The sequence below is a fragment of the Theobroma cacao genome, chromosome 8 (assembly GCF_000208745.1).
Source record: "Theobroma cacao cultivar B97-61/B2 chromosome 8, Criollo_cocoa_genome_V2, whole genome shotgun sequence".
In the NCBI taxonomy this organism is placed as follows: domain Eukaryota; kingdom Viridiplantae; phylum Streptophyta; class Magnoliopsida; order Malvales; family Malvaceae; genus Theobroma; species Theobroma cacao.
In genome coordinates this window covers 19,309,553-19,335,867 of record NC_030857.1, presented here as the reverse complement: position 1 = coordinate 19,335,867, position 26,315 = coordinate 19,309,553, and the positions used below count along the sequence as shown (strand labels likewise).

At 32.5% G+C, this 26,315-nt stretch overlaps 1 protein-coding gene across 1 annotated transcript; it reads right to left on the bottom strand.

The window, feature by feature from the left end:
* On the bottom strand, positions 282–4,557 carry LOC18593148 (FHA domain-containing protein PS1). The gene is made up of 7 exons (XM_007020215.2): positions 4,180–4,557; positions 3,826–4,043; positions 3,430–3,516; positions 1,470–3,332; positions 1,232–1,367; positions 737–1,122; positions 282–655 (listed from the first exon to the last, which is right to left on the bottom strand). Exons 1-7 carry the CDS (start codon positions 4,448–4,450, stop codon positions 416–418), a joined length of 3,201 nt encoding a protein of 1,066 aa, XP_007020277.2. The 5' UTR covers positions 4,451–4,557; the 3' UTR covers positions 282–415.

The following is a 26,315-nucleotide window of genomic DNA, read 5'->3' as shown; positions in this document are numbered from 1 at the left end:
TTTAATTTATTTGAAATAATTTTAAGATATTTTTGTTAAATTATGACTAAAAATAGTTAAAAACAGTTAAAATTTATTTTGATAGTTATATTTTTAATATCCTTATCATGATTTACCATGTTTTTTATAGAAACTTTTGCACAATAATTTTAATAAAACCTACAAGGAGCATGACTTTTGACGCAACTTTCACTATCAATTGGTGAGATAGCCTTGGCTAAGAATCTCTCTGCCGCTTATGATGAAAACAAGTTCCTTCCCCCAACTTCCAAAACCGTGTGGACCAAATAGGAGACATGCCCGATACTTTAGAAAATGATACATTTCTTTAAGAATTGTAATAATATCCCTGGTATATTTAAGCCATTTCTAATAATCCTTTGGTTCAAAACAAAGCAGCTAGTGGAGGATTGTTTTAGCGGACTGAACTGATGTGACCATAGTGGGAATTGTGAAGGAGAATGAGTTTCAAACCCTTGGCATCTCCCTTGGATGGCTTCTTTAGGGGGCAACGGTTATACTTCTCCCTCAAAACTACATCATCTAAGACTGTCCAACTCTGTCCTCTAGGAGAGCTGTCAGCCCACATGAACCTCTCAGAGAAGGGGTTCACCAAACTCTCCCGGAATTCTTGCACTGTCTCGCAGATCAGACCCTGAAAATAATGATAACAAAAAGGTAACATAAACTAATAAGGGAGAATAGAAAAAGGAAATGGGATGATAAATAGCGTTACCTCTGCCATGGCTTTGATCTTTAGAGTGATATCGGAACTAAGTAGGATGAGCTGTCCATCACTCTTCATTTTCCTAAACAGAAGGGCACAGTCAAGGATGTGATCTTCTGTTGTGGGTGAAGCAATATCCATTAGACTTCCCCGGGATGATAATGGGGCTGACCAAGTTGTCCCAAAGAGATTCCCCACACTGCCTTCACTGAATTGAGATTGAGGAGTGGCAGGAGGTGTTGGTGCTATTGCCACTCCCTCCAGAGTGCTCTGGACGTGGATCCACCATTTTGTTTTCACCAAACAGGCTTCAATCCATTCCAAAACTAATGAGGCCTCCGTTATTCTTCTGAATAGACTACCCCGTCGCTTCAAACAATCCAGCTCCCTTATGACTTCAAAACAATATTATGCATATTCGTCAAAAAAAGGTGTGCCACCAATTTAGTATCAAATTATGAATCATTATGATAAAAGAGATGATTATGCTAATAACTTAGCTACCTGATCTTGGGATGATCAATCGAGTCCCTTTGAGACCTTGTAAAAGCTGTAATGACTTCCTTGATTCCTTGTCCATCAGAGAAGTGGTGTCTGCTACCATGGTCCAAATCCCCCTTCCTGCTCCAACAGATTCGTTCTGCAAATGAATTTCAGTCATTACACATACCCTTGGCAAGAATACTACAAACCATAAGCAATGAATTTTTAAATTCAAGTATAAGATTTAATCAGAACTCACCAAAGATGGATGAGCAATCCGTTTATCTATTGTTTTAGAGTTTAAAGTATTAGAATTGCTACTTCGTGCTGCAGTTTTGGGGATTGAAGCTTCTGATGCACTTTTGCAAGCAGAGTCCGGCAGCAAAGATTGAAATGGCACCCTTTCTGCTTTTCCATTGATCACAATTCTTTCTTGTAACTTTGGATGATTTCGAGATGCCTTTCTTACGGATTTAAGCTCTTTGATAAGTTTTTGTGTTTGGTTTTCTTCATCAGAGGCAATAATGTCATCTTCTGGCTGAAGATCAGGGCTAAAAGTAACCTTTGAAGAATGTTTAATTTCTTCCAGCTTGCCCTTTCTTTTCAACGCTTTCATCAAAAGAGTATTCGGGGTGAAATTCTCCTTGTCTGGAGTAAAGATTTCTTCTTCCCCTTCCTCCTCTGAGCTAACTAAAAGAGATTTTGTAATTGATTTATTCTCTGCATTGTTGGTGGCTTCAACAGCTTTTTCCTTGCTCCTTCCAGTTTGAATATGAAGAACAGAAGCAAGTTTACCTCTTCTGGACCAAATACTGTGCAAGTTGGATTTTTTCTCTAACCTCGAGGGAGAGCTGTCTAAATTCTCATCTTCAGACAGCACTGCAGGAGAAAATAGAGACTGCGGGGTTGGGTTCCTTTTATCATCTGTAACATCAGAGAGAACTTCACCAATAGGCAAAGATGATTTGACTGATTCTGTTGGGAGGGCAGCAGAGTAAAAATTTGTGTTGTCCCTTTTATAGTCTTTCCTTGATCCATTCTGGTTCTCAGCATCCTCAACCTTTCCAGAGAGATGATCTTTGCATCCATCAGAACATGTAGAATCTAGGTTCACTATCATCAACTGTTGATTTGCTGCAGTATTCTCCTTGGTTCCTCTTTCCTCCATTGGTTTCGAAGTAGAAAGAGGCTTGGGGGTCTGGTTTTCTTTATATACTTGTTGAGATTTGATATTCAAAAGTATATCTTCTTGAAAAGTTGAATTAATTGATTCTAGCAGGTAAGGCTCACTGGAAACTCTTGCATCGTCACTTTCATAGTCTTTCCTTGATAGATTCTGGTTTTCAGCATCCTCAACCTTTCCAGAGAGAGAGTCTTTGCATCCATCAGAACATGTAGAATCTAGGTTCACCATCAAGATGGACTGTTGATATGCTGCAGTATTCTCCTTGTTTCCTCTTTCCTCCATTGGTTTCGAAGTAGAAAGAGGCTTCGGGGTCTGGTTTTCTTTATGTACTTGATGAGATTTGATATTCAAAGATACATCGTCTTGAAAAGTTGAGTTAATTGATTCTAGCAGGTGAGGCTCACTGGAAAGTCTTGAAACATCCCTCTTTTGCTGGCTCTCTCGAATTAGTCTTTTGCTTTCAGATTCTTCAACTATCTCAGTGGCTGAATAGTTTTCCAGTTTTTCTACAAATGAAGGATCAATATTCTCTGAGTGTTCAGGTTTTAGCTCTGATTTTCTTAAGGACATCTCTGAGTTCTCTCCTTCAGATATCGCATCCATGACAGTCTCCAGCAGGATTCTCTCATTAGCTTTGCCTAACTGTTGATTTTGGGACTCTGAGATATATCCCTCAACAGCCAAATCCAATTCCCCTGAAAAATTGCTTGAAAGCTCAGTTTTGAGGCCTAAAAGTTCCCTCTCTTCAAGGTTATTCCTTGATGTGCTCTCTTCTTCATCATATATTGAAAAATTCATATTTTCAGGCATCGGAGGTGCTGATGGAATCTCTTTCTTCATAAGTACTCCTGAACTCTCATCAGAAAATAAAGAAACTATACCCTCCAACATCCAATCCATTAATTGAAGTTCTTCATCTTCAGCTGGCACGCAACTCTGTTCTTGTACGAACCCAAAAATGATCAGAAAAGAAAAGGAGAAAACATTTCAATCTATACCTTGTACAGCTTTAGAAGCAATATAATACTCTCACCTGAGATGCTTCTTCTTCTTTCCCTTCCACCAGCAATGAATCTTTCCCCTCAATACATTCATTTTGAGTTGATAATGTATTCTCCCCCTATAATGTTCCCAAAAGAATCAGAGGCAAAAAAAGAAAAACACTTCGATCCTACATATTACCACTTCAAGCATCAAAGAGCCACAGATCTACAAATGACCCATTCCCTCAATTCATCATACAGATTCCCAAAGTAAAAAAGGAGCAACAGAAACTAATACGAAAAACAGGTTTTCAAATACCAAAATTTACAGCATAACGTATTGACATCCTACAGATCTTTCTGTTCAATTTCAATTGTAAACGATAAATAAATACAACAAAACCAAAAGCAATTAAGAGATAAAAAACAGTTTCACAAACCCTCACCTGATGTGATTGGACTGCACTTTCCTCCTCTTTCTCTTCTTCCATGGGCACATCTAGTGACGATACGTAAGGGCTTTCCATATCATAGGCACGTGTCATAGGAATCCAATGCAGCTTATAAAGCCTAGTTGAGCCACCGATTTTTATAGTATCACCTTCATTCAGTTCCACCACAACTCCTGGGTCAATCTTCTTCCCTGAAACCCAGGTCCCATGAACTGCATCCAAATAAACAATAACCTAATCAACCCTAGAACGCCAAGAGACCAATGGAAACTTGAATAAAACAACAAAAGAAAGAAAACTCACAAAGATTTGACTAAAAGAAACGTTAAAAAAGAGGGGATTTACTACCAGATGATAAGTCGAGGACAGAGAGTTTCTGGAAAGAGGGTTTGGAGTGAATTTGGAGGTGGAATCTGCTGATGCTAGGATGAGTTAACATGATGTTGCAATCTGGGTGTCTACCAACAATCAATCTTTCTTCAGTTTCTTCTTGATTATGTGGGTATTCTTCTCCTTCTTCCATTTCTCGTGGTTTGTTGATGACAAAGATGTTCTTCAGAATTGCACCGTTCTTTATCACAGTAAACACTGGAATTTTCCTCTCTTCCGCTTCAGTCATTGTAGACAGGAAAGAAACAAAGAGATAGGGAGAATAGAAGAGAATTGAGATAGAGTTTTTTTTTTTTTGCAGAGATTCTTGGTTTAATCTTAAAGAGCGAGACTCTCTTGTTTGTGATTAGTATTATATAGTGGTTTCTTCTTGCAAGGAGAATGGGGTTTTTGTCTCTTTGTTGGAGGGATTTTAATTTTGAATCTTTCAAAAAGGTGACCGTTGGTATATTAAACAACGGCTATTAACCCCCACTTTAAGCTGCAAGAATTTTAGTGTTGGGTCTTGGTATGATATTCTATTTACATTAAAAATATTCTTAATTTTCAATAATAGTACTTAATTTTTTTATGAATTGCTCATTGTTTTATTTTGAATTAGATCATAGTTGTTAGTCAAATTTGCAACATATATTTTAAAATTCACAAATAGATACTTTTTTTAAATTACCCAAAATATTTGTCTAATAAAAAAAAGTTTTACATGATCTAATTGTCATTGTCAAATGTACAAGGTACATGTCCAAACTTAGATTTTCACACATGAGTTTTAACTTAGTGGTAGATGTACATATCTTGTTCAGATAGTCAAATTCAAATCATTCATTCCTCAAATAAAAAAAAAATTTGTTATGAACAAATATGTGAATGTCCATTATGTTATGATCCAAAAAGTGTAACTTAAGTCAAACAGCCCAATAGGTAAGATACAAGAAATGTAATATGATTTGAATTCTTCGATAGAATTATATTAGGACTATGATTCAAGAAGTTGTTGGCTTATAAATAGGTCTCTTACTTCATTTGTAAATACATATTTTTAATAAGATCTTTTTACTCCATCTAAGTACTTTCTTTCTCTTTAAATACTTTCTCTTATAGTTTTTCTTTTCAGATTTATTTCATAACATGTTATCTGCACGATCCTCTTTGATCTCTCCAGTTTTGGAATTATTTTATTTTCATTATTTTCAAGCTTCAAAAGGATTTCAATGATTCAGTTTTGATTTATAGTTTTAGCAAATCAGGTAAGTGCTACTATTATTTTGTTTTCATCGTCTCCAAGCTTTAAAAGGATTTCAATAGTTGGTCTTTAGTTTTTAGTTGTAACAAATCAAGTAAGTGACTTAATATCTCTTTAATATCATATAGTATATATTATATTATGTCCTTTGATTGGAAAGTGAATTTTCTATTGTATAGCTATTAATGAAAAATCATAATGTCTATTCCCTGGAGTGAATGTGACAAATAAGCTACTAATAAAAAAATTATAAATTTGTCCATTCCTTGAAGTAAATGCGACATCATTTAATAATTATGGTTATGGTCATGAATCTATATATTCTCTGAAGTGAATGCTACATCATTTAATAATCATGATCATGGATATGGAAGAAGTCATTATAATAATTTACATTATCAATATTTTAATTCTAAGAATAATTTTACCACCAGAAATAAGTGGATAATTTTACTATCAGAATCTAAGAATAATTTTACCACCAGAAGTGGATGGATAATTTTACAACCATAAGTGAATGGATGTCGTAACCCACTAACCTACCAGAAGTGAATAACCCATCAAAAAAAGTGGATGAATACTTTCAACTCACCAAAAGTTGATGAGTAATGAAACGACAAAAATGGAAAGAATAAAAAAAAATAAAAAACGTATTGTCGTTAATCTGGCATGAAAGATCATTGGTTACGTACCTGTTGTACGTCTTGAATTTTATCAAGCATCACTGAAAACTAAAACATCTTGTGATGATTTTAACCATGGCTAAGTTGATATAGCACATCAAGATATTTGTCCATCATGAAAGAGGAATTGATTATATGATTGGTAACAGAAGTATTCATTGTTGATTTTCTTGTCCTGAAAAGGAAATTGATCATTTAATTGGTAATCAGAATATTCGAAAATGAACTTAATAATGATTGGTATATTTTAGTATGACTATATTATGAAGATGTTTTAATATGTTCTTATTATATTTAAATGATATGTTCTTATTATGTGTTTTAATTATATATTTAATGTTATTTCATCTTAACTTGTAAATTTTTTATTATATATATTTTATTTTATTGAAGAAAATATGAATATTCATCTTGTTGGATCCAAGATCTATGATGTAAGTATATGTCTAGCACACATTGCTACAACACACACTATATTTAAAGAAAAAAAATATTTTTCTCACTTGACAATAGAAAAGAACCAACGTCAATACAATATCTGGTAGTACAAGATTAATTGAAGACTCCAAAAGAGCTAATATTTTACTATCTTGAGGAATAAAGTTTATAATAGAGGATGTATTATTTTCTATTAAATCTCAAAGAAGTTTATTAAGTTTTAAAGATATTCGTCTGAATAAATATCATGTTGAGACAACAAATGAACAAGACACTTAATACCTTTATATTACATTTATTATCTCAAGTAGAAAGTTTGTGTTGAAAAAAAAAATTACTCGCTCTATTCTCAGAATTAAACTATACAAATATTAGAATAATTGAAACCCACAGTAAACCAGAAGTTTACTAATGATTTTAATGATAGGCACGACCGGTTGGACCATCCCAGATCAATAATGATGTAAAAAATGATTGAAAATTTATATGATCATTCATTGAAAAACTAGAAGATTTTTCAATCTGATGAATTTTATGTGCTGCTTGCTCTGAAGGTAAATAAATTATAAAGCTATCACCAAGTAAAGTTGGGATTGAATTCCCTACATTTTTTAATAATATTCAAGGTTATATGTGGATTCATACATCCACCATGTGAATTATTTAGATCTTTTACAATTTTAATCGATGCATTGACTAGCTGATCACATGTGTGCTTATTATCAGCTTACAATTTGGCATTTGCAACTATTCGTTTGCAAGCACATTTTCCTAGTTATATAATCAAGATTATTTATCTTGACAATGCTGGTGAATTTACATCTCAAGCTTTTAATATTGCATATTAGTTGGAATAACTATTGAACAGCTTGTTGCTTATGTTTGTACACAAAATGGTCTAGCAGAATTATTTATTAAACACTTTCAACTAATTGCAAGGCCATTACTAATGAACTTTTAAACTCCCAATTTTTACTTGAGGGCATGCCATTTTTAATGTAGCAGTATTTGTATGCATTAGGCTAAACGAGTTATTATAAATTCTCCCTATACAATTGGTTTATGGTCAATAACCAAATATTTATCATCTAAGAATTTTTGGATGTGTGGTATATATTTTAATTGCTCCACCACAACGCACAAAGATTGATCTTCAAAAGAGGTTAGGAATATATGTTGGATATGAATCTCCATTTGTAATTAAATATTTAGAATTATCAATGGGAGATTTATTAATGGCAAAGTTTGTCGATTGTCATTTTAATGAAATAATTATTCTAACATTAAGAGGAAAAAATAAACAGCTACAAAAGAAAATTTCTTAGAATGAATTATCATTATCTAGTTTTGATCCTTGCACAAATCAATATGAACTTGAAGTTAAAAAGATATTTCTTTTGCAAAATATAGTAAATCAGTTACCAGACGTATTTACTGACCTAAAAGAATAACTAAATCTTATATATCAGCTGCAAATACTCCTATTAAAATTAATGTCCTTGTAGGATAAGGCACACTAGAAGCGTTGAGACCAATCGGTTCCAAAGATAAAATCCTTGAAAAATAAAAGGATCAAATATTTAAGATGGTTAGAAACATAAAGTAGAAACTGTATAAGAGACCCCTGACATAATTGATAAAATTTCAAAAGAAATTCAAGTACTTGAAATCAGTAAAAATAAATAGATCTCAATAAATTATGTCATGATGGGAAAAGATAGAACTAGAAAATAAACGATGATATTTTGTATATAATATAGAGCTTAATAATATGAAATAAATAAGGATTTGGAACCTACATCTTTAAAGAATGTAGACAAAGAAATAATTGGCCAATGTGGAAAGACGCAATAGATGGAGGTAGACATTCCCACCTTTAAGCTTATGATATGTTTTCATTTGAGGAATACTAGAACATGTGAGACATGATTTAATAGGATAATATGTGATGCAGTACCACATACCCTTTGAGATGAGATTGTTCATGAATACGAGCTAAAGAAAAAGATATGCTTGATATATTGATGATGTATGTATGAATATGCAAAATTCTATATTATGATGAGGACATTGAGTTGAGGTTGTAGGGATAGTGGTAAGCAAGGATAGTGGTAAGAGTCTCACCTATGATTCCCACTTACAATGCTCTAATAACTTTTTAATGTTTCCAGATAGTGTGAGGTAACATTTCACACATAGTGCCAACTCACAGTGATATGAGTAGAGCAATCCCCACACATGGTGAGGCAAAAATTCCACTAAATGGTGGCGACTCTCCACATGAGTGAGGCCAATGTGCCACTCTCGAGCCTAAATATGGGATGCCCAGACGTGAGCTAGGACCCAGTAGGCATCTTTCATTCATGATTATTGCATATTACTGTTGTTATTGTGGTGCATCTTGTTAACCTTTCTTGTGTTTGTGATGTTGGATTGAGTTGTCAATTAAACTCTAATGTATACAATAGCTAAAATGGGTTAATAGATAGAATAGATTCCAATTCATTGGTTAAGTTTATTGATTATAAAGAAAGAATGGTCACTTGAGTTCCATGGATGGATTATTGATCACTAAGTTATATGAATTGAAAAATGATTACTTAAGTTATATGGGTTAGACATTGATCACTAAATGTTATGATTGGTTTTTTGTGATGAATCTGGAGCAAATGGGCAACTCATAAGATTTATGAGAAGATTGGAGTAAACCACAATTAGCTTGGGTTATATGGTTGAGTATCGTTTCCCTTAATGAGGAACTGGTACCACAAGTAAGGTACAATTTCCTTGTTTTTCCTACAAGGTTTTTCATAAATGTTTTTCATTTCTATTGAACAATATGTTTATGAAATGTCAATTTCACTATGAAGATGAGACTCTTGTATAAGGATTCTATTTTATAACAAATTTGAAATGAAGTATGTTTATCTCAAAATTCATGTTTACATTAATGATGTAATTTGTGCAAAAACTCTCCCCCTTGGCTTGTCCCCTTCCCATATTGACTCACAGAGTCTTTGTGACTCACACGTTATTTTTTCCAAATATTTTTGTTTGCAGATGAGTGATAGCGTTCAACTCCCGAGTCATGGAGGCATGATCCATTCCTCTTCCTTTGATGGGTGTCTAGCCACCCACTTGATGCCTAAAGAGTTAGGTCATGTTTCGCTAATGAGTCAGTTTTATGTTATATTTATGTTTATAGATATTGAACATGTTTATCATGATGTAGCCAATGCTTGGCGTATACTTATGAATATTATGGATGAATGTACAAACGTAGCTTAAGAGCCTATATGGACACTTTAGGGTGTTGAGAAATGACTAAGGTATGATGCATGAGTCGTTAGCTCTGACTTTATTATGAATAAATACACTTGCATAGCTTATGTTGAGAAGTTCCATAACTGTGTATAGTTGCTTATGGATGCATGTATGACTTTGGTATTGTATGCTTTATATATGAGGATTATGATTAATGGGCTGAGTTATGATGAATAAATGAAAGAAAAGGCTTGCTTGGGTCTAGTGGGCTATATCTGTCTGGGTTCATGCGCCATATATATCTCATCACAAAATGGGATGTGACATTGACCTTGGGACTTCAGTTAGATGTGCTTAGCTTAGGAAACACTAAATTGCATCATTCCACTCTACTTTTTTAAGGACCTTACCTTTTCTTCCAATAAAGTAGTCTTATACTTTTTTGAGAAAGATGTCATTGAGTATTTTTTTTGAAGTACCTTTATTCCTTACTTATATTATTAGCCACTGGTAAAAGGAACTTGCCTAAGTTTTATCACTTGCAGAATTGGCCTAGCTTTAATTGGCTTATAAAGTAAGTGAACCTTAAAAGTGAGTGCCTTCTAAATAAAGGTAGAAACTCATTTTTTTAGTACACCTGCAAGATTCCTGTGTGTCGCATCCCCATTCAAAAATTACCTAGTTAAAGTGAGAGGACTAATAATAGTGAGCTCCATCTCACAGTAGGCCAACTTGAACAAGAGGGACTAAGTTAATTGTAATAAGAGAAAAGGAGAAGATATTTTATTATTAAGAATAAAAGGAAGATAAATAGACTCCAACAGTAAACTTGAATAGGCCTTTTTTTTGTTAAAGAAATTTTTTATCATGATCGAAACTCGAGGGTTCGTGACTGACACACGAGCCTAACAGGTTGAGCTTGCAAGACCTAAGCAAGCCTTAGAATTCCAAATCATACACATACAGCCAAGGGTTTCTAAGTCCACATATTTATATAATATTTTAAATTCAAATATATAAATGTTGCCCATTGGCACATAATTCATACACAATAATTAATGCCCATAAGGCTATACACTGGCCAACAAATAGGCTCATACTATACAACCCTTGTACAAATATAAACAGCATTATGCCTACACAAATTCCAATGTACACATGGTTGGGAAACCAATAGCATAAGCTGAAGCTAACACAATTCAGCCTTAGCGGAGTGGACTCATTGAGTCAAGAACCTACCAATTGTCAAGCAAAAGCAACCACGTAGACTCGTAGCTTTGCTTCTTTGCACATGGTACAACAGGGGGTGAGTCATCTAATACTCAATGAGGGGAAAAACTAGCATAGCATAATAATTCACATATAAATACATTTAGGCATGTCTAGCTATAAGACAATCATGATCAAACATCTTTAATTCAAAGGTGTGAAGATCATCCTAATATCCTACACGCACATTTTGTCACATTATGCTTGGCCATGATTGCATCTCAACAGCATTATTCACATTCATGGTTACGTATGTCCATATCTCCATGACATGTGTATCAATTCACAACTCACCCTTTTTAAAGTTGTCACCCAACTAGGCTTTATAGGCACAACAAAGTTGTCGAGCACGACATCAAACTCAATATATAATTTGTTTACCTCAAAGCTTTTCATCAAATATCAACCATAATATTACCCAAGCGGAAAACACATCATTCATATTGCAAGTAATATAATCACATTCTAAAAAAATAAAGAATCTATTAAAGTAAAATAAGCATACCTTTTATTTCACGATTCTTATTTTCGGACACCTAGTCAATTGTAGTAAATTCAATACCACACCAACAATTGATTTTTTAACCAAACAAACTTACTACTTATTCTTCAAGGTTGCTTTCAACTTAAACCTTGAGTGGACACGTGTAGAATGTTATACTACTAGATGGCAACTAATTTGTCTTTTTTCTTCTTAAAAATTAATGGCTATTTTTTTTCAAGAAATCAGCTAAAAATGGGAAAGAGGAAGAGAGGTGTGACAAAGTTAGAAAGAAGAGGAAGAGAGAAATGGTTGTAGAGACTTTCTCAAGAGAGATACGTACCCTTTTTTTTTTTGCTTCCAATCACTTCTCTTTTTATTAAAACTCTTGCCTTAGAAGTTTAATCAAAATCAAATACCTTTGAATCAATCTTGACCATTCATTTAGAGTTATGGATGCACCAAACATGCTTCATAATTATCAAAATTAAGATTAAAGAATAAATAATTTAATCCTATAATTATCATTTAGAGTTCTTAATAAAATAAAACTCTTTGCTGAATAATAACTCTTATTTTATTATTATCCATCTTTATTTAAAAAAATTAATAATAAATGAAGGAGTGCTAGTCAAACATGGAGTCTCTTTTTGTAAACATGGATGTTTAGATTCATTTTGTAAGAATGCTCCTAGTATTATCTTAATTTAAGACAACTCTTGTCTTTAATTAAGACAAAATATGTTATCTTATCTAAATTGAGACAAATATGTTTTCTTGTCTAGATTAAAACAAAATATATTTTTTTTGTCTTAAATTAAGACACATGTTTTCTTGTCTAAATTAAGACAAAGCATAGTTTCTTATCTAAATTAAGACGAACATGTTTTCTTTCCTAAATTAAGACAAAACATATTTTCTTATGTAGATTAAAACAAAATATGACTATTCAAAAAAAAATTAAAACAAAATATGTTTTCTTGTCTAAATTAAGAAATAACATGTTTTCTTGTCTAAATTAAGACAAAACATGTTTTCTTGTCTAAATTAAGACAAATATATAAAAGCTGTCATTTTTGTATACAATTTAATTAATCAAATAAAACATGCATTCCAGCTTAAACAAGTTGAATTCTACGAAGCTAAGTGGGGAATCTATTTGGACATAGATATTTCAAGCTCCAATAAACTTAGAATTATTCTTAATCTCATTAAGATAATTCAAGCTTATTAACCATGAAATCAGTTCACATTGCACTCTTGGATTAACTATTATTACAAGAAATGATTCAATACTTAATTATTAGTTGTCCAATTATAAACCTTATATTGTGAACCTTCATAACCATCTAATGACAAAAAGTGAAATTACCATTTTACTCTTTATTTCATTTTTGTCCCTTAGTCTCAGATTTCATCCAATTTGTGATTCAATACTCTAGATCTAATATTTTGAGTATCAAGATGTGATGAGTAGCTAATTCATCAATCCACTATGCCTAATTTAATCACCAATCTTCTTGAAATCATTAGAAGTGATGTTAATGTTATGAACTCCACTATTTAGATATATGTTCCCAATTGTTCATCTCAATTATAATCCCAACATATGGAGTCTGGATTAACACTTTATGATGATCATGTTCATGGTATATCAAATATTTTAAAGAAAAAAAACATAAATCCACTATCCATTTGGATTTTGATTCTACTATAAGCAAATACATAAGTGTGAGATCAAGATTTAAGTAATTGTTAAATTTAAATTTGATTCTCATATGATTCCAGTTCATGTTATAGTGTCATTACTCGAAGTCAACCATTTCGATGATTTGAGACTCATCATTCACTTGAAGTGAATCACATTTGTTTCGTTGGAAGTAATTTAGACACTACAGCCTTAACACAATAAAGTGACTAGCTTTATTATATGGCTGTGAATAACTCTTCAATTCAATTAAAATACATGTCTCCTACGTACGACTCTTTATACAAATGTACTTTAATATCTCAATAGAATCATGGTACCTTAATAACTAGATAATGAATATTTACTTGAAACAAACCTTTCATCTTATTATCAAAATGTACTTTCATTACAAATAATTTAAATGAAATTAAACATGAGAATATACTGGCTTTCCAGAGCACCATAATTCTTAAATTCCTAACACTAAATACCTTGTTCATTAAATCCATAAAAGTTGTAGGGGCATTGGTCAATCCAAATGCCACAACCAAAAACTCATAATGACCATACCTTGTGCATAATGCAATCTAGGATTTGTCTACACCTCTAATCCTCAACTGGTGATTCCTCGAATGTAGATCAATCTTAAAGAAGCACTTAGCCCTTTGCAACTTATCAAAAAAATTTTGATAAGTGGGAGAGGATACTTGTTCTTAATGGTCACTTTGTTCACTTACTTGTAGTCGATACAAAGCCTCATCAAACCATATTTCTTCTTCACAAATAATATCGATGCACCCTATGGCGAAACACTAGGGCGAATGAAGCCCTTGTCTAATAAATCCTCCAACTGATCCTTGAGCTCTTTAAACTCGGTCGATGCCATTCGGTATGATGGTATAGAAATTAGATGGTTTCCTGCACCAAGTCTATACAAAATTTTGTTTCCCACTCTAGAGGTAATCTGGGTAACTCCTCCAAGAATACATATATGAACTCCCTGATGATAGGCACATTTACCACTCTAACTGCCTCTACTTAGGTGTCTATCACCATAGCTACAAATCCTCAACATCTATGTCTCATTAAGTGACTAGTAGTTATGGCCAATATCATGTTTTTGGAGGCCATGCTGCAATCTCCCTATATATAGAAAGGTGTCTCTCTAGGGTAGTCAAACCTAACCCTTTTATGGTGACAATCCACACTAGCATAGTTGGGAGATAACTAATCCATCCCAAGAATCGCATCAAACTCAAGCATGTCCATCAGCACTCGATTAACTCGGGTTTCCTTCTTCTTAACTCAAACCACGCAAGCTCTATATATATATTTTGTTGAATTGAGTAGATTAGACATTCCTTCCTCCTTTTGCTTAACGTCATCAACTTGAGCTTGCACTTGAGCTTTTCTAACCACTATTTCCAGCTAAGAAAAGGGTAGTGGTAGTGGGTTTCCCTTTGCCTCTTTCTCTTGAGTTTGTTTATTAGGCTTTTCAACCACTGTTACTTTCTCAAAAGGCTTCACTTGAGTTTCTGTTTGTTTGTTACTGCTTGCGACCTCATTTCCACTAGTAAGGGTGATTGCCAAGTAAGATTCCTTATCTTCTCTCCTATGATTAGCTTCAGTTTCACTAGGAAAAGTTCTTTGAGGCATATTATTGATAAAACTTGCAAGTTGACCCACTTGAGTTTCAAGGTTTCTCAATAAAGCTGCTTGATTATGAATGAGAGAATCAATCCTTGCCATAAATTGAATGACCATCTCTTCCACAGATGGCTTTATCTTAGTCATAAACGCTTTCTCTTAAGGTGGAAATCTAGTAAGCATATTAGACTTTGGAGCTAATGAAGATCTCTGATTGTTACTCCAAGAAAAGTTCGGATTCCAACATCCAAAATTATAAGTGTTGGCATAAAGGTTGTTTTGCTGCGAATTGAGATTTCCCATAAATTGAACTGATTCTCAACAATGGTTACTAGAATGCCTTTCTTTACGAAACTCACATGTCTTTGAAGGCCTAAACTCCTAGAGTTTCAAACTTTTGGACAAAGTAGCTATCTAAGTAGTTAAAGCAGTTAAAGTATCCATTGTGTGGAGGTATCTAAAAAAAAATAAAGAAAAACAAAAACTTGAACTAAGACAATTTTGTTTAATTTAATATCAACAAAATAAATAGGAAAACAAATCACCGACAACAATGCCAAAAACTTGTTGGCCGGATTAATGCATGAAAGTGCACGTGGCTGTACAAGTAATACAAATGAAAGTGGAGTATTGTTTCCCACGGAGATTTGAACCTATTCTTACTAAGTATTAAATTTATAACAAAGTAATCTTATCCAAGCACTTGATTTCAAATGATTAATTAAACTAAAATTAATTAATTAAGTAATTAAAGAATAATCAAAATATCAATAAGAGAAATATTTACTCAAAACCTAGGATTATGGTATTTTTCAAAACTTTATCTAAATTAAATCATTCTCCTTAATTAAGATTATGGAATACATGGATAACCTAGAATCCATATTATGTACACATCTCTGTCAAGATCATGGATACATACTTTTTCAAAATTAATCCCATATGTTTATGCAAATTAATTAGGAAAAGTTTATTATGTTTGTGTTCTAATTCGGTTGGCTAAGGTATTTAGGTATATGTCTATCCTAAATACAAAACTATCACCTAACTCTGAAGTAAATCGAACAAAGGCTATTTAAAACTATGGTCTATTCTAAACTCTCTCCGTCAAGTTTCATTTAGATACCCAAGACATTTCAACTGCTAATCAAGTAATGAAAAGCAATACATACAAGATTGAATAAACCATGCAATTTCCATTAATACTAAGCAATAAAAAATCAAATATTCAAACTACATAATAAAATAATCCATAATCTTAGAGAACAAAATTAGTTCATCATTGTTTTACAACAAACATAATTAAATCAAGAGAAAAGACCATTTCTACAGCAAAATGATAAGAAATAAATGAAGAGTAAAGAAATATCAAAGTCTCTTTCGATTCTTGATGCTTGATTCTTTTGATTTCTTCTCATTTCTCTCGTTAAAGAGTTTTTTCTTTTCTGTCAAAAATTACCGTTGATTGCCTCTTTGAATCCCCTCTCTCAACTGTTGAAAATCACCTATTTATAGCCTTCAAAAATCCTACAAAAACTCAATTCTTGATTGGCTAAATTTTTGTAATCTACATCAGAACGCTGAGACCTTACTCCATGGGTGCCGCTATGCTCTAGACATAAATTTTTTCATTGTCTTTCAACCAGCACTGCGGCCCTCCTCCTCGAGCACTGTGGCACTAGCCTCTTGGGAGTTTGTATGGGAGCATTGTTGCTCCCTTGGAAGCTGCGACCTTGAGTCTTGCAAAGCCACAGCGTCGCTCCTTGTGTTGCATTGGTGCAGAACTACTATAGTGCCTTATCTTGCAATGCGAGTTTCTCTTACATCAAGGCTGATCTAGGTAAAATGGTAAACATGAAAGTTGTAGGTATGCCTCTTAACTTTCCAATAGTCTAAGGATCACACTGATTGAGTCTCTGTAGCTTGTGTTATGTCTAAATTATCACAACATATTCAATGAAAATCTGCACTTAGTCTCCATTGCATAGTTCATCACTTTTTCACTTTATGCATTTGAAAACTTACAAACACAAGGACCAAATTAGTATTGGCTTAAATTAGGACTTTCAACATGAAAATGAACTAGAATTACTTGAATTAAACTAATTTAACATGCTTTAAAACTAATTAACTAAAACCATAAAAACTATTTAAAATTGACTTAAAACACAATAACTTAGCAATTTTTGCATCAAAATGTGATTAAATAACTCTATATAATAGAGTTATCACCTATAGGCACACACATGGTCTTAGGGGTAGGACTCCACTCAATCTCAAATCAAATCCATGTCTAGAATTATCATCATCGGATGGATCACAAATCCACAATGAGGCCATCATGCTTTCAATATCACATTTATCCCAATTCATATCATAAACCACATTTTTTGAGCTTCAATTATTTACAAGCCCAACATAGATCTAAGTGTAATTAATTCTCTAAGGCATCAAATGATCATAATCCTCCATGAGGTTCAATGTCTAGAGTGAACTACTCTTAGACATTCATCACATTCACTACACCTCCTAGTCTAGGCTAAAACAATTGCCACTAAGTGGCTTGCAATAGGGCACACACATACACAACACATACACCACACACACACACACACACACACACACACATATTGTTCTCTAGCCTAGGCTCGTTCATTTAGGTAATTATATACACACAATTTCTATTCTGGTGCCATGGCAGCACATTAATAATGAGATAAGCATCACCTGCTTTTTAAATAAAACCCACTCATAGTGATAGTTGAAGGCACATTCCACTACCAAGCTCCAATCTTTAGCCTCCGACAGTCCTTTAACTCACCAACGAGTTAGGCAACTTCAACTTTTCCTTAAACACATCACAACATACAAATAATATTATTTCTTAGCTTTAGAAATTTATCTAGCATTTAAAAAATAACCCATATCCATAAATAAACTCAAATCCTTCAACAATGAGCTAAATCTTTACCCTAGTAGCTAGGTTGCTCAAATCTTAGCTCCAAATCCCAAACAAACTCAAGGGAGAAAATCTCACCAAAACTAGACCAAATTGATTCAAATTATTAACCAATTAAATTGAAAATCAATCAGTGAAAATGCTTAAGCTTACCTTCTGAAGCATTTTCCAAGATCCAATCTACTTTAAATGGCTCTAAAAGTTTGTTTGGAGGTTAGCGTTTAGAAGGGTTTAAGAGAGAAAGTCTTCCCTTTTTATTTTAAGACAAATGACATTTTCAACCCTTTTTATTTTTGCTTTTCCAAGGTGATCTATCGATAGATGGGGGGCATCTATTGATAGATCTTTTCTAAAAATTTTGGACATTGACCTTCACCTATTGATAGATTCCTCGAATCTATCGATAGATTGTGCCTTAGCCTCTTTTCAATTTTTCCTGTTTAACCATCTATTGATAGATTTTGCGGATCTATCGATAGATGCTTCTCAACTTGGTTTCCATTAATTTCATATGGCTATTTATCGATAGATACCATGGATCTATTAATAGATTCCATGTCTTAATTTGTGAGAAATGCGTGCTCCTCTAAGTTCTTTGCTCCTCTATCCTTTGAATAAACTTTGACTTGAAATAATAGATTTTTTAATGGATAAATTCAAGAATATTTGGTTTGAAAAGATATTTCATGAGCTTGCCAAGTAATTTACCCTTTTACCCTTATATGAAAAATTGAGGTTGTGCAATTTTTTTTTTGGTTGCTGCACCCTGTCAACCCAAGGCGCAAATGACCCATTAAATCCAATTAGCAATGGATGCTTTAAAGCCAATTAACAAATTGGGCTTTCAGCCCATTAATAAATTAGACTTTAAGTTCATTTAACAAATCAAGTCCAAGGTCCAAATTAAAACAAGTCCAACTAAAAACAAATTTAGAAGACTTAAAAATGAAAATCGGATTAATTATCAACGAAAACTTAACCTGAATTATTTTGAAACTTTCACTTAGATTTTAGTCAAAAATGGGGTGCTTACAAATATCAATCCAAATCAACAAATAATTCATCAAATTATATTTGTCAATTTCCAATGAAATTAACGCAAAAAACCTGATGTAAAAAAGAATTCTGTGCTGAGTCACGATCCATGGTCACGAAACATTTTACGTTTCTGTAGTTTGGGTCCAACACCAATAAAGAAGGGAATAAACTTTTAGCTTTAAACTCTAATGTTTTGTCCTCATTACACCATTATAAAAAGTTAAAGCAAATTAATCAATATAATTTTGGAGCAAGAATTTGGTTTCCTTCATGCTAATTTTAGTATAAGATACCCAGCCAATAATTAAAACTTGAAAATTCAATATGAGATTATGAGTTTAAATCTTAAAATAAATAAAATCAGATTATAGGATATCATGAAACCGTACTATCTCTTTTTGTACAGTTAAAAGTCATGTAATAAAAAATATGTATTTTAAGCTCTGTGGTTTGTACATTTCTTTCTTATGTAATCTCTTGCTTTATAGAAATTATTAATTTGATATTTGGTAATTAACAGGAATTTCTTTATATTTTCTTTTGAATAAATGAGTATTCAATTATTAGGGAAAAGAAAAGCTAAAATGGGTTTGTTTCGCATTGGCGGGCAAAAATCTTGAAAGCGAAAAAGGAAAAGCAAGACGTGAAGCATATGATATATAGAACAATCAAAGTGAAAAGCAAAAGTGCTGAAGGACGAAGAAAATTATAGAGGAAGATGGTAATGTCTTCCCTTAGTCTTGGTCTTCTTCCAAGATCAGATAATTAATTAAGAAAATTATCTTCTATTTACCCCTAATTATACATATAACTCGAGAATGTCAATACCTCTTTTGTAAAGGAAACAAAATTCCAATCTTTAGTTTAAGAATTTCAAATTCGGGATGAGATGAAAGAAAATTTTATTGAAAAATTTGACAGGATGAGATGAAGTAAAATTTCGTTAAAAAATTTAGTAAGTTTTAATTTTCTTGATGTCTAAAACTTTTAGATGAATTTTTAACGGAATACTTTTCATTGGAAAATTAAAAAAATTTTAATGAATTGTCAATGAAATTTTTCCGTTGAAAACATTCTTTTAAAAATCCGTCACAAAAGGTCAAAATAAATTTGCATCGGAATAGTTCAACAAAAAATTTTCGTTACAATAAGACAGTTTTTTTTTTTGGGTGATTGCCCTTTGTAATTAACAGGAGTTTGAATAAATTAATATTCAATTATTAGGGGACAAGAAAAAGCTAAAGTGGGTTTGTTTCGTATTGGCAGGCAGAAAGCTGGAAAGCAGAAAGGAAAGGCGAGACGTGAAACATATGATATTCAGAATAAATCAAAGGGAAGCTAAGTGCTGGAGGACGAAGAAAATTATAGAGGAAGATGGTAATGTCTTGGTCTTCTCTCAAGATCAGATAATTAATTAATGAAGAAAATTGTCTTCTATTTAATGGTAATTATACATATAGCTCGATAATCTTAATACCTCTTTTATAAAAGAAACAAAATTCCAATCTTTAGTTGAGGTTTAGGAATCAGATAAAGGCCAAGATAAAAATTAATTGATAAGAACAAATGAATAATGAAAAATGAAAACTACTAGGGATATCTTCACAAGTTCTCCCACAATAAGACACAGATTTTATACCATAAATAGCTCAAGAAAACAGATGGAAAACAGGTCGCATAATAGAAAACAGCAGGAAGGAATCGAATATGTTTCTCTACATTGATTTTAGATTCTTGAATTTGAATGGAGGGTTTATGGGATATCGAATTTGTTTTCCATTGCACGGAAAAATTAATAGAAAATTATGGTTCTTATGATCTTAGTCAATTTCACGGAAATTTCATTAAATCTTTCACTATTTAAGTTATTGATCCACGTTTCAACAATGTTTCAAGAAAAGCTTTCAGAGTTAAATAAAACAACCCTATTGAAGTTATCCCTAGCAATTCTTTTGTTGTAAAATATTATAAAACACAAATTTTTAATATATAATTAGCAATTCTTTTATTGGTATATAATGTTTTGAATTTGGCCTAATTTGCATGATCAAAATGTAAGAATTTGAGGACTTTTCTGATACTAACTACCATCTCCTCTGAACAATCGTAATACAGTTAAAATATTGTATTATTGTATCATTGAAATTTAAGGTAAATTTATCAATTCCATCGCAAACCTCTAATTAGTTTATACTTTATAATTCTCATTTGAGTAATCCAACTTTTTCTTTGGACTTGCGGATGCTTGGACATGGAGTTCTTGGCCCATAGGGGCAAATGGAGCATGAAGCTGTCTCACGCCTTTTGCATGTTTTTTTTTCTACTTATAGGCCTCCTTAAATTCTGCCCACATGCAGAATAAAGAAAAAGAAAACAAACGAAAGGAAAAAGATATATGCGAGAATTTATTGAAAATCGTTGATTGAACCAAAATCTGAAAAACAGAAAAGCCAGACCACACGACAGCATTACTTGTAAACTAATACAATTTCTAGGAGCAATGCCCTAGTTTCTAATCATAATTTTTCAGCCCATTTAGCACTACCCATTTAATAACGAGAGGAAGGATGCACACCGGAAAAGTAGACTAGCATAAAAGTTACAGTAAAAGGACGAAAGGATTGAAGGCAAATAACACACAAAAGGAAGAACCAGAAGCAGGTAGGACATTGAGTTGAAATTGACGGCTATCCATAGGGACTTAACCTTGTTGCTTTTAGTGGCAATCTCTATTGTAGATGCTCTTACAATCAGGGTTACCACCACCTTTGGCCGAGCACTGTTCATATGAACCAGATGGGCAGTTTTTTTGAGCTTGATGTCCAGAGTCCAGCGTGGCGTAAATATCCACCGGTTTGCCATCATCCGCGAGGATTCTGATAAAGTTAGAACTTACCAACAAGTCCAACTCCAACTCCAAATCTTCTGCAATTCGGTAGTGGTCGAGGCGGCCATTGCGCTGGTAAGAGGGGTTGCGCTTCACTATAAGAGCAGCTCTACAAGTATTTGTTTCCAGGAGTACTATCATCAATACAAACGCCAGAGAAATTTCTCCTTTTTTCTTCTGATCAAACCCCATATTTTTTTTTCTTTTTCCCTACCTCTCTCACTTGGCAAGTCAAGATGGAGCAGAAGTCACCCACTTATCAAAGAGGGAGAGAGAAGATTGGAAATTGTGGCCACTTGAAATGGACCTAATTAATATTTTATTCATCAAAGTAAGTGATGCATTATTAACATATGTGTCGGCATCCAAGGAGTGGGAATTCCATGAAATGGCATAAAAACCAAGACAATGATTGAGAAGATGTAAATGGAATTTGTACTTTACTATTTTAGAATGTTTCAAAATAATATTTATTTTTTTAAAAAAGATTAAAACATTTTTTCAATATTACTCTTCATTGATATACTTTAGATGAGTTAATTTCTTTAATTTTTGCAATTTTTAAAGGTGTAAAGTAAAAAAGATAATTATTCCAAAAATTTTGTTTTATTTAAAAAATGAACATATATTTTGTTTGAAATCGAGTATAAAATTTAAGTGTAATAGTAAAAAGTTAAAACTTTCCCAACTTCCATTATTAATACTACTTGTTAGTTATAGAAGTTGACAATTTTATAATAACTTGATCTGGAAACCCAAAACCATCAAAAGATAAATTTAAGCATCATCATCGATTAAAAATGCTATCAGACGAAATAGAAACTAGTGATTAATTGTTTATTGTTTGGTTAAAAGTTACTAAAAAATGAACTCAAACTAGTATATGACGTCATACTTGTTGTTTTCTTTTTCTATTTTTAAATAGTAATCATGCATTGAACATAGCGGTAAATTAATCAAGGGCATATTAACAGTTATTAGCATTAACAAGTAAAGTTTGTCCCATGTACAAAATATATCAAATTAACATAGAGTTTCTTGCTTGTAACATTAATATAAAATGTATTGAGCAAAAAACATTAATATAAAATTCAAACTCTGATGATAAAGCAATTGCATCAAATAAATCTATATAATAAAATTCTTTCAATAGAATTAGAATTCTTATTTATAAATGGAATAAATCATAAATATATACTAAAAAATGTTTGAAATCAATAATAGACATAATTCTTTAGATGTCTTTCTTCTTCACAAATAACAAAATAGTACTCTCCCAAGTCATTTTCAACAAAACGGTCTTTACTGGTAAAAGGATTGATACGATATATAGATTTTATCGTTTGTTAACTAGTGAATAGTATTATATTATAACTCTAATTAGACAATTTATATATTTATTTTAACAATGGTGTAGGAACACATTTCAAATGAAATTGATTGCAAACTCCACATGCAATGATAGAAGGGTTCGTTGCACATTTTACCGCAGGTATTAAACAAGAAGCTAAATTCATGGAGTTTTCCAAATCGGTCTAAGAACATTTCGCTATCTGTTACAAATTAGTAAAGATTGTGCTTGTGGGAACTAGATTTTAAGACCCACCTAAAGGAACTGGCACACACTAAGTGGAGGTTAAGTTTAAATTACAAACATCCATAAATAATGAAATTGTCCACCAGAAAAACCAATTGGAATTCCAATTTACAATCATGACACTTATTGTCATTACCATCATGGAAGACAAACAAAGAATGTAGCAGATGAAATGGGAGTTGTATCTCCTACGATGATGCTATAAGGCAAGATTCGTAAATAATATAAAGGCAATCAAGGCAACAATAGGATGGACATAAGATTGGTAAATTGCAGCCACGATGTGCTACTGATTTATGTACAAGATTGCTGAGGACTAAGATATGCTCATGACTGATAAAGTTAGGGTCTTTTCAAAATCATTTTCATTTCAAATTTCAATGCCATTCATCTAAGCAATTTACAGAAGAATATCAAAGTTTTGAGATATTAAAACATTCAGAGTGTTTGTTCCCTATGCATAAAACTAAATACATAATAGACATATTTACATTGTATATATATAGCTATCATCAAAACATTCAAAACTCATTGTTTCACATCACAATCCTTGAAGTAATTTATGCTTCATCAAAAATATGTTTAAATGCAAGATTGTAGACAAAGCATGCTTAATTATATCAAAATAATTACAAACGCCGCAGCTATATACCTAGTTGAAGAATGCCTTCCTCTTAACACTTTTCGTCGAAAGCTCGACCTTTCCAAAAATACCAACTTCTACAACAACACCTAAAAATGAAGTTTTCATTATTAATGCCTTGTTCTCTAACTATATTCTTAACAAATAATCAACTATCCTTCCATAAACTTCTTCACTTAATCCCTAATCCAAAATCAGTGTCTAAATCCAATCCTAACTATGAGTTTAAACTCCAACTAAATAGGGTTTAAAGTAACTTTACTTTGGTGAGCTGGAGAATTCCAAAATCAAGTAAAAACCTAAGTTTTGAAAAGAAAAATTAATTTCTTAGAACTTATATGTAACACACCCTATTTTCGAAGTTATCTGTATATGATGGTTAAGTTGATAGACTAGATAATTTGAAACCTAAGAGGCTAATATCTAATGAGTTTATGTGTCAATGAAATTGAGAATATGCTTATATCCATAGAAGATGATTATGTATAAATGAGTAAGTGAAAGTTTAAATGATATTGTGCAAACGTTTGGCACATAAATAATGATGTTGTGCATATGTTTGGCACATGAATGACATAATGCATATATTTGGCACTTAGATAAGTATGATAGATATGCAATTTATGCTATGTTTGAATTATATGCTATGTGACATAGAGCATGAATTAGAAATTGAGGTATATAATGAGAGTATATGTTGATGTTGAATGAGTTATGATGAATTGGAAGGAAGTTATAGGTTGGAAATGAAATGGGAGTTAGAAGATTGAACTAGGAATGCTTTAAGTATTGGAAAAATGCATTCTGGACAAGAAGTATCGATACATTAGCTCCATGCATAGATACATTCAAGGTAGTAAGAACACAAAAGGGGTATTATGGGAATCATGTATCGATAGATTTGAAGAACACAATAGTAACTATGAAGTCTATCGATACATTGTCCAAATGTATTGATAGATTTGAAAGGGGAGCATTATGGATGCAAAGTATCGATATAATGCCTCATGTATCGATAGATTTAAGGATACATCATGAAAACGTATCAATACATCCCTAAATGTATCAATACATGCATGCAGATTTGCACAACAATATAAGACATTAGGCAGTCTACCCAATAGAAATAAAAAGAGAAATAAAGGCTCTCTCACCCTCTCTCAAAACCTTTATCCCCTTTGATGAATTTGAATATGAAAGAAGGCATATGGATGCCAGAAAATTAATCTAGAGGTAAGGTTGAATCTTTTCACCAATTAGTTTTCGAATTAAACTATTGATAATGTAGAGATTTTATGTTTCAACTTAGTGACTAGTGGTGTGTGAATGTGGCTTGGGATTTGAAGTTTAAATGAGTCAAGTGATGTTTAAGGTAAGGGATTTTGTACATTGTTGAAGAATATGAGGAAGTTGAACTAGAATGATAAATTGTTAGAAATTATGTTATGCTGCAAAAGCTGAAGTTTGCTTTGAAAGATAGAATGTGATTATGAAATAAAATAATGTGGTATGAATATTGATGAAATTGCATTGTAATATGCTAGATGATTATGGGAATAAAGATACTACTCAAAAGCTAATTGAATGAATTGAAGTTAAGGCGTTACGGAGTTGGATTGTGCAAGTGTCGATAGAGGAACCCTTGAAGTGTCAAGGTGAATGGAGAATTTTTATGTATAGGAGCATAATGACTAGGGTGTGTGTATGCTTTTGTAATGAAAATGCATGATATATGTTATGTAGACACCATATGTATGTCTAGAGTAGCATTCCTAGACTAGTGATGTTGTGAGTGATGTGAATTGCCAAAAAGGATTGTATTTGGGTTAAGTATGATGATGCTGATGTGATCATGAAACTATGACATGAGAAAATGATGTATAACTTGATATGTATACTATATGCACGTCTAGAGTTGTTATGTCTAGACTAACTAAATGTCATGAGAACTATGTAAAATGCCTAGAAGGATAATACCTAGGCTAATGTGATGATGATGAGATATTATGATGATAAGCATGATTGGTTAAGATTATGATGACAAATATGAATTGTTTGTGAATGATTCCAGATAATGTTATGATGTGAAACAAGCATGTTTTGTCTGTGGAGGATTTCCAGACAATATATGTTATGAGGTTGAATGTGTCCATATCCCTGTGACCACGTATGCTGCCAGCAGGGATGGTGCTTGTTGTCGAATTTTCACGCAAGTGCATGTTATCGCAAACAAGTAATATAGTATAAATAGAGTA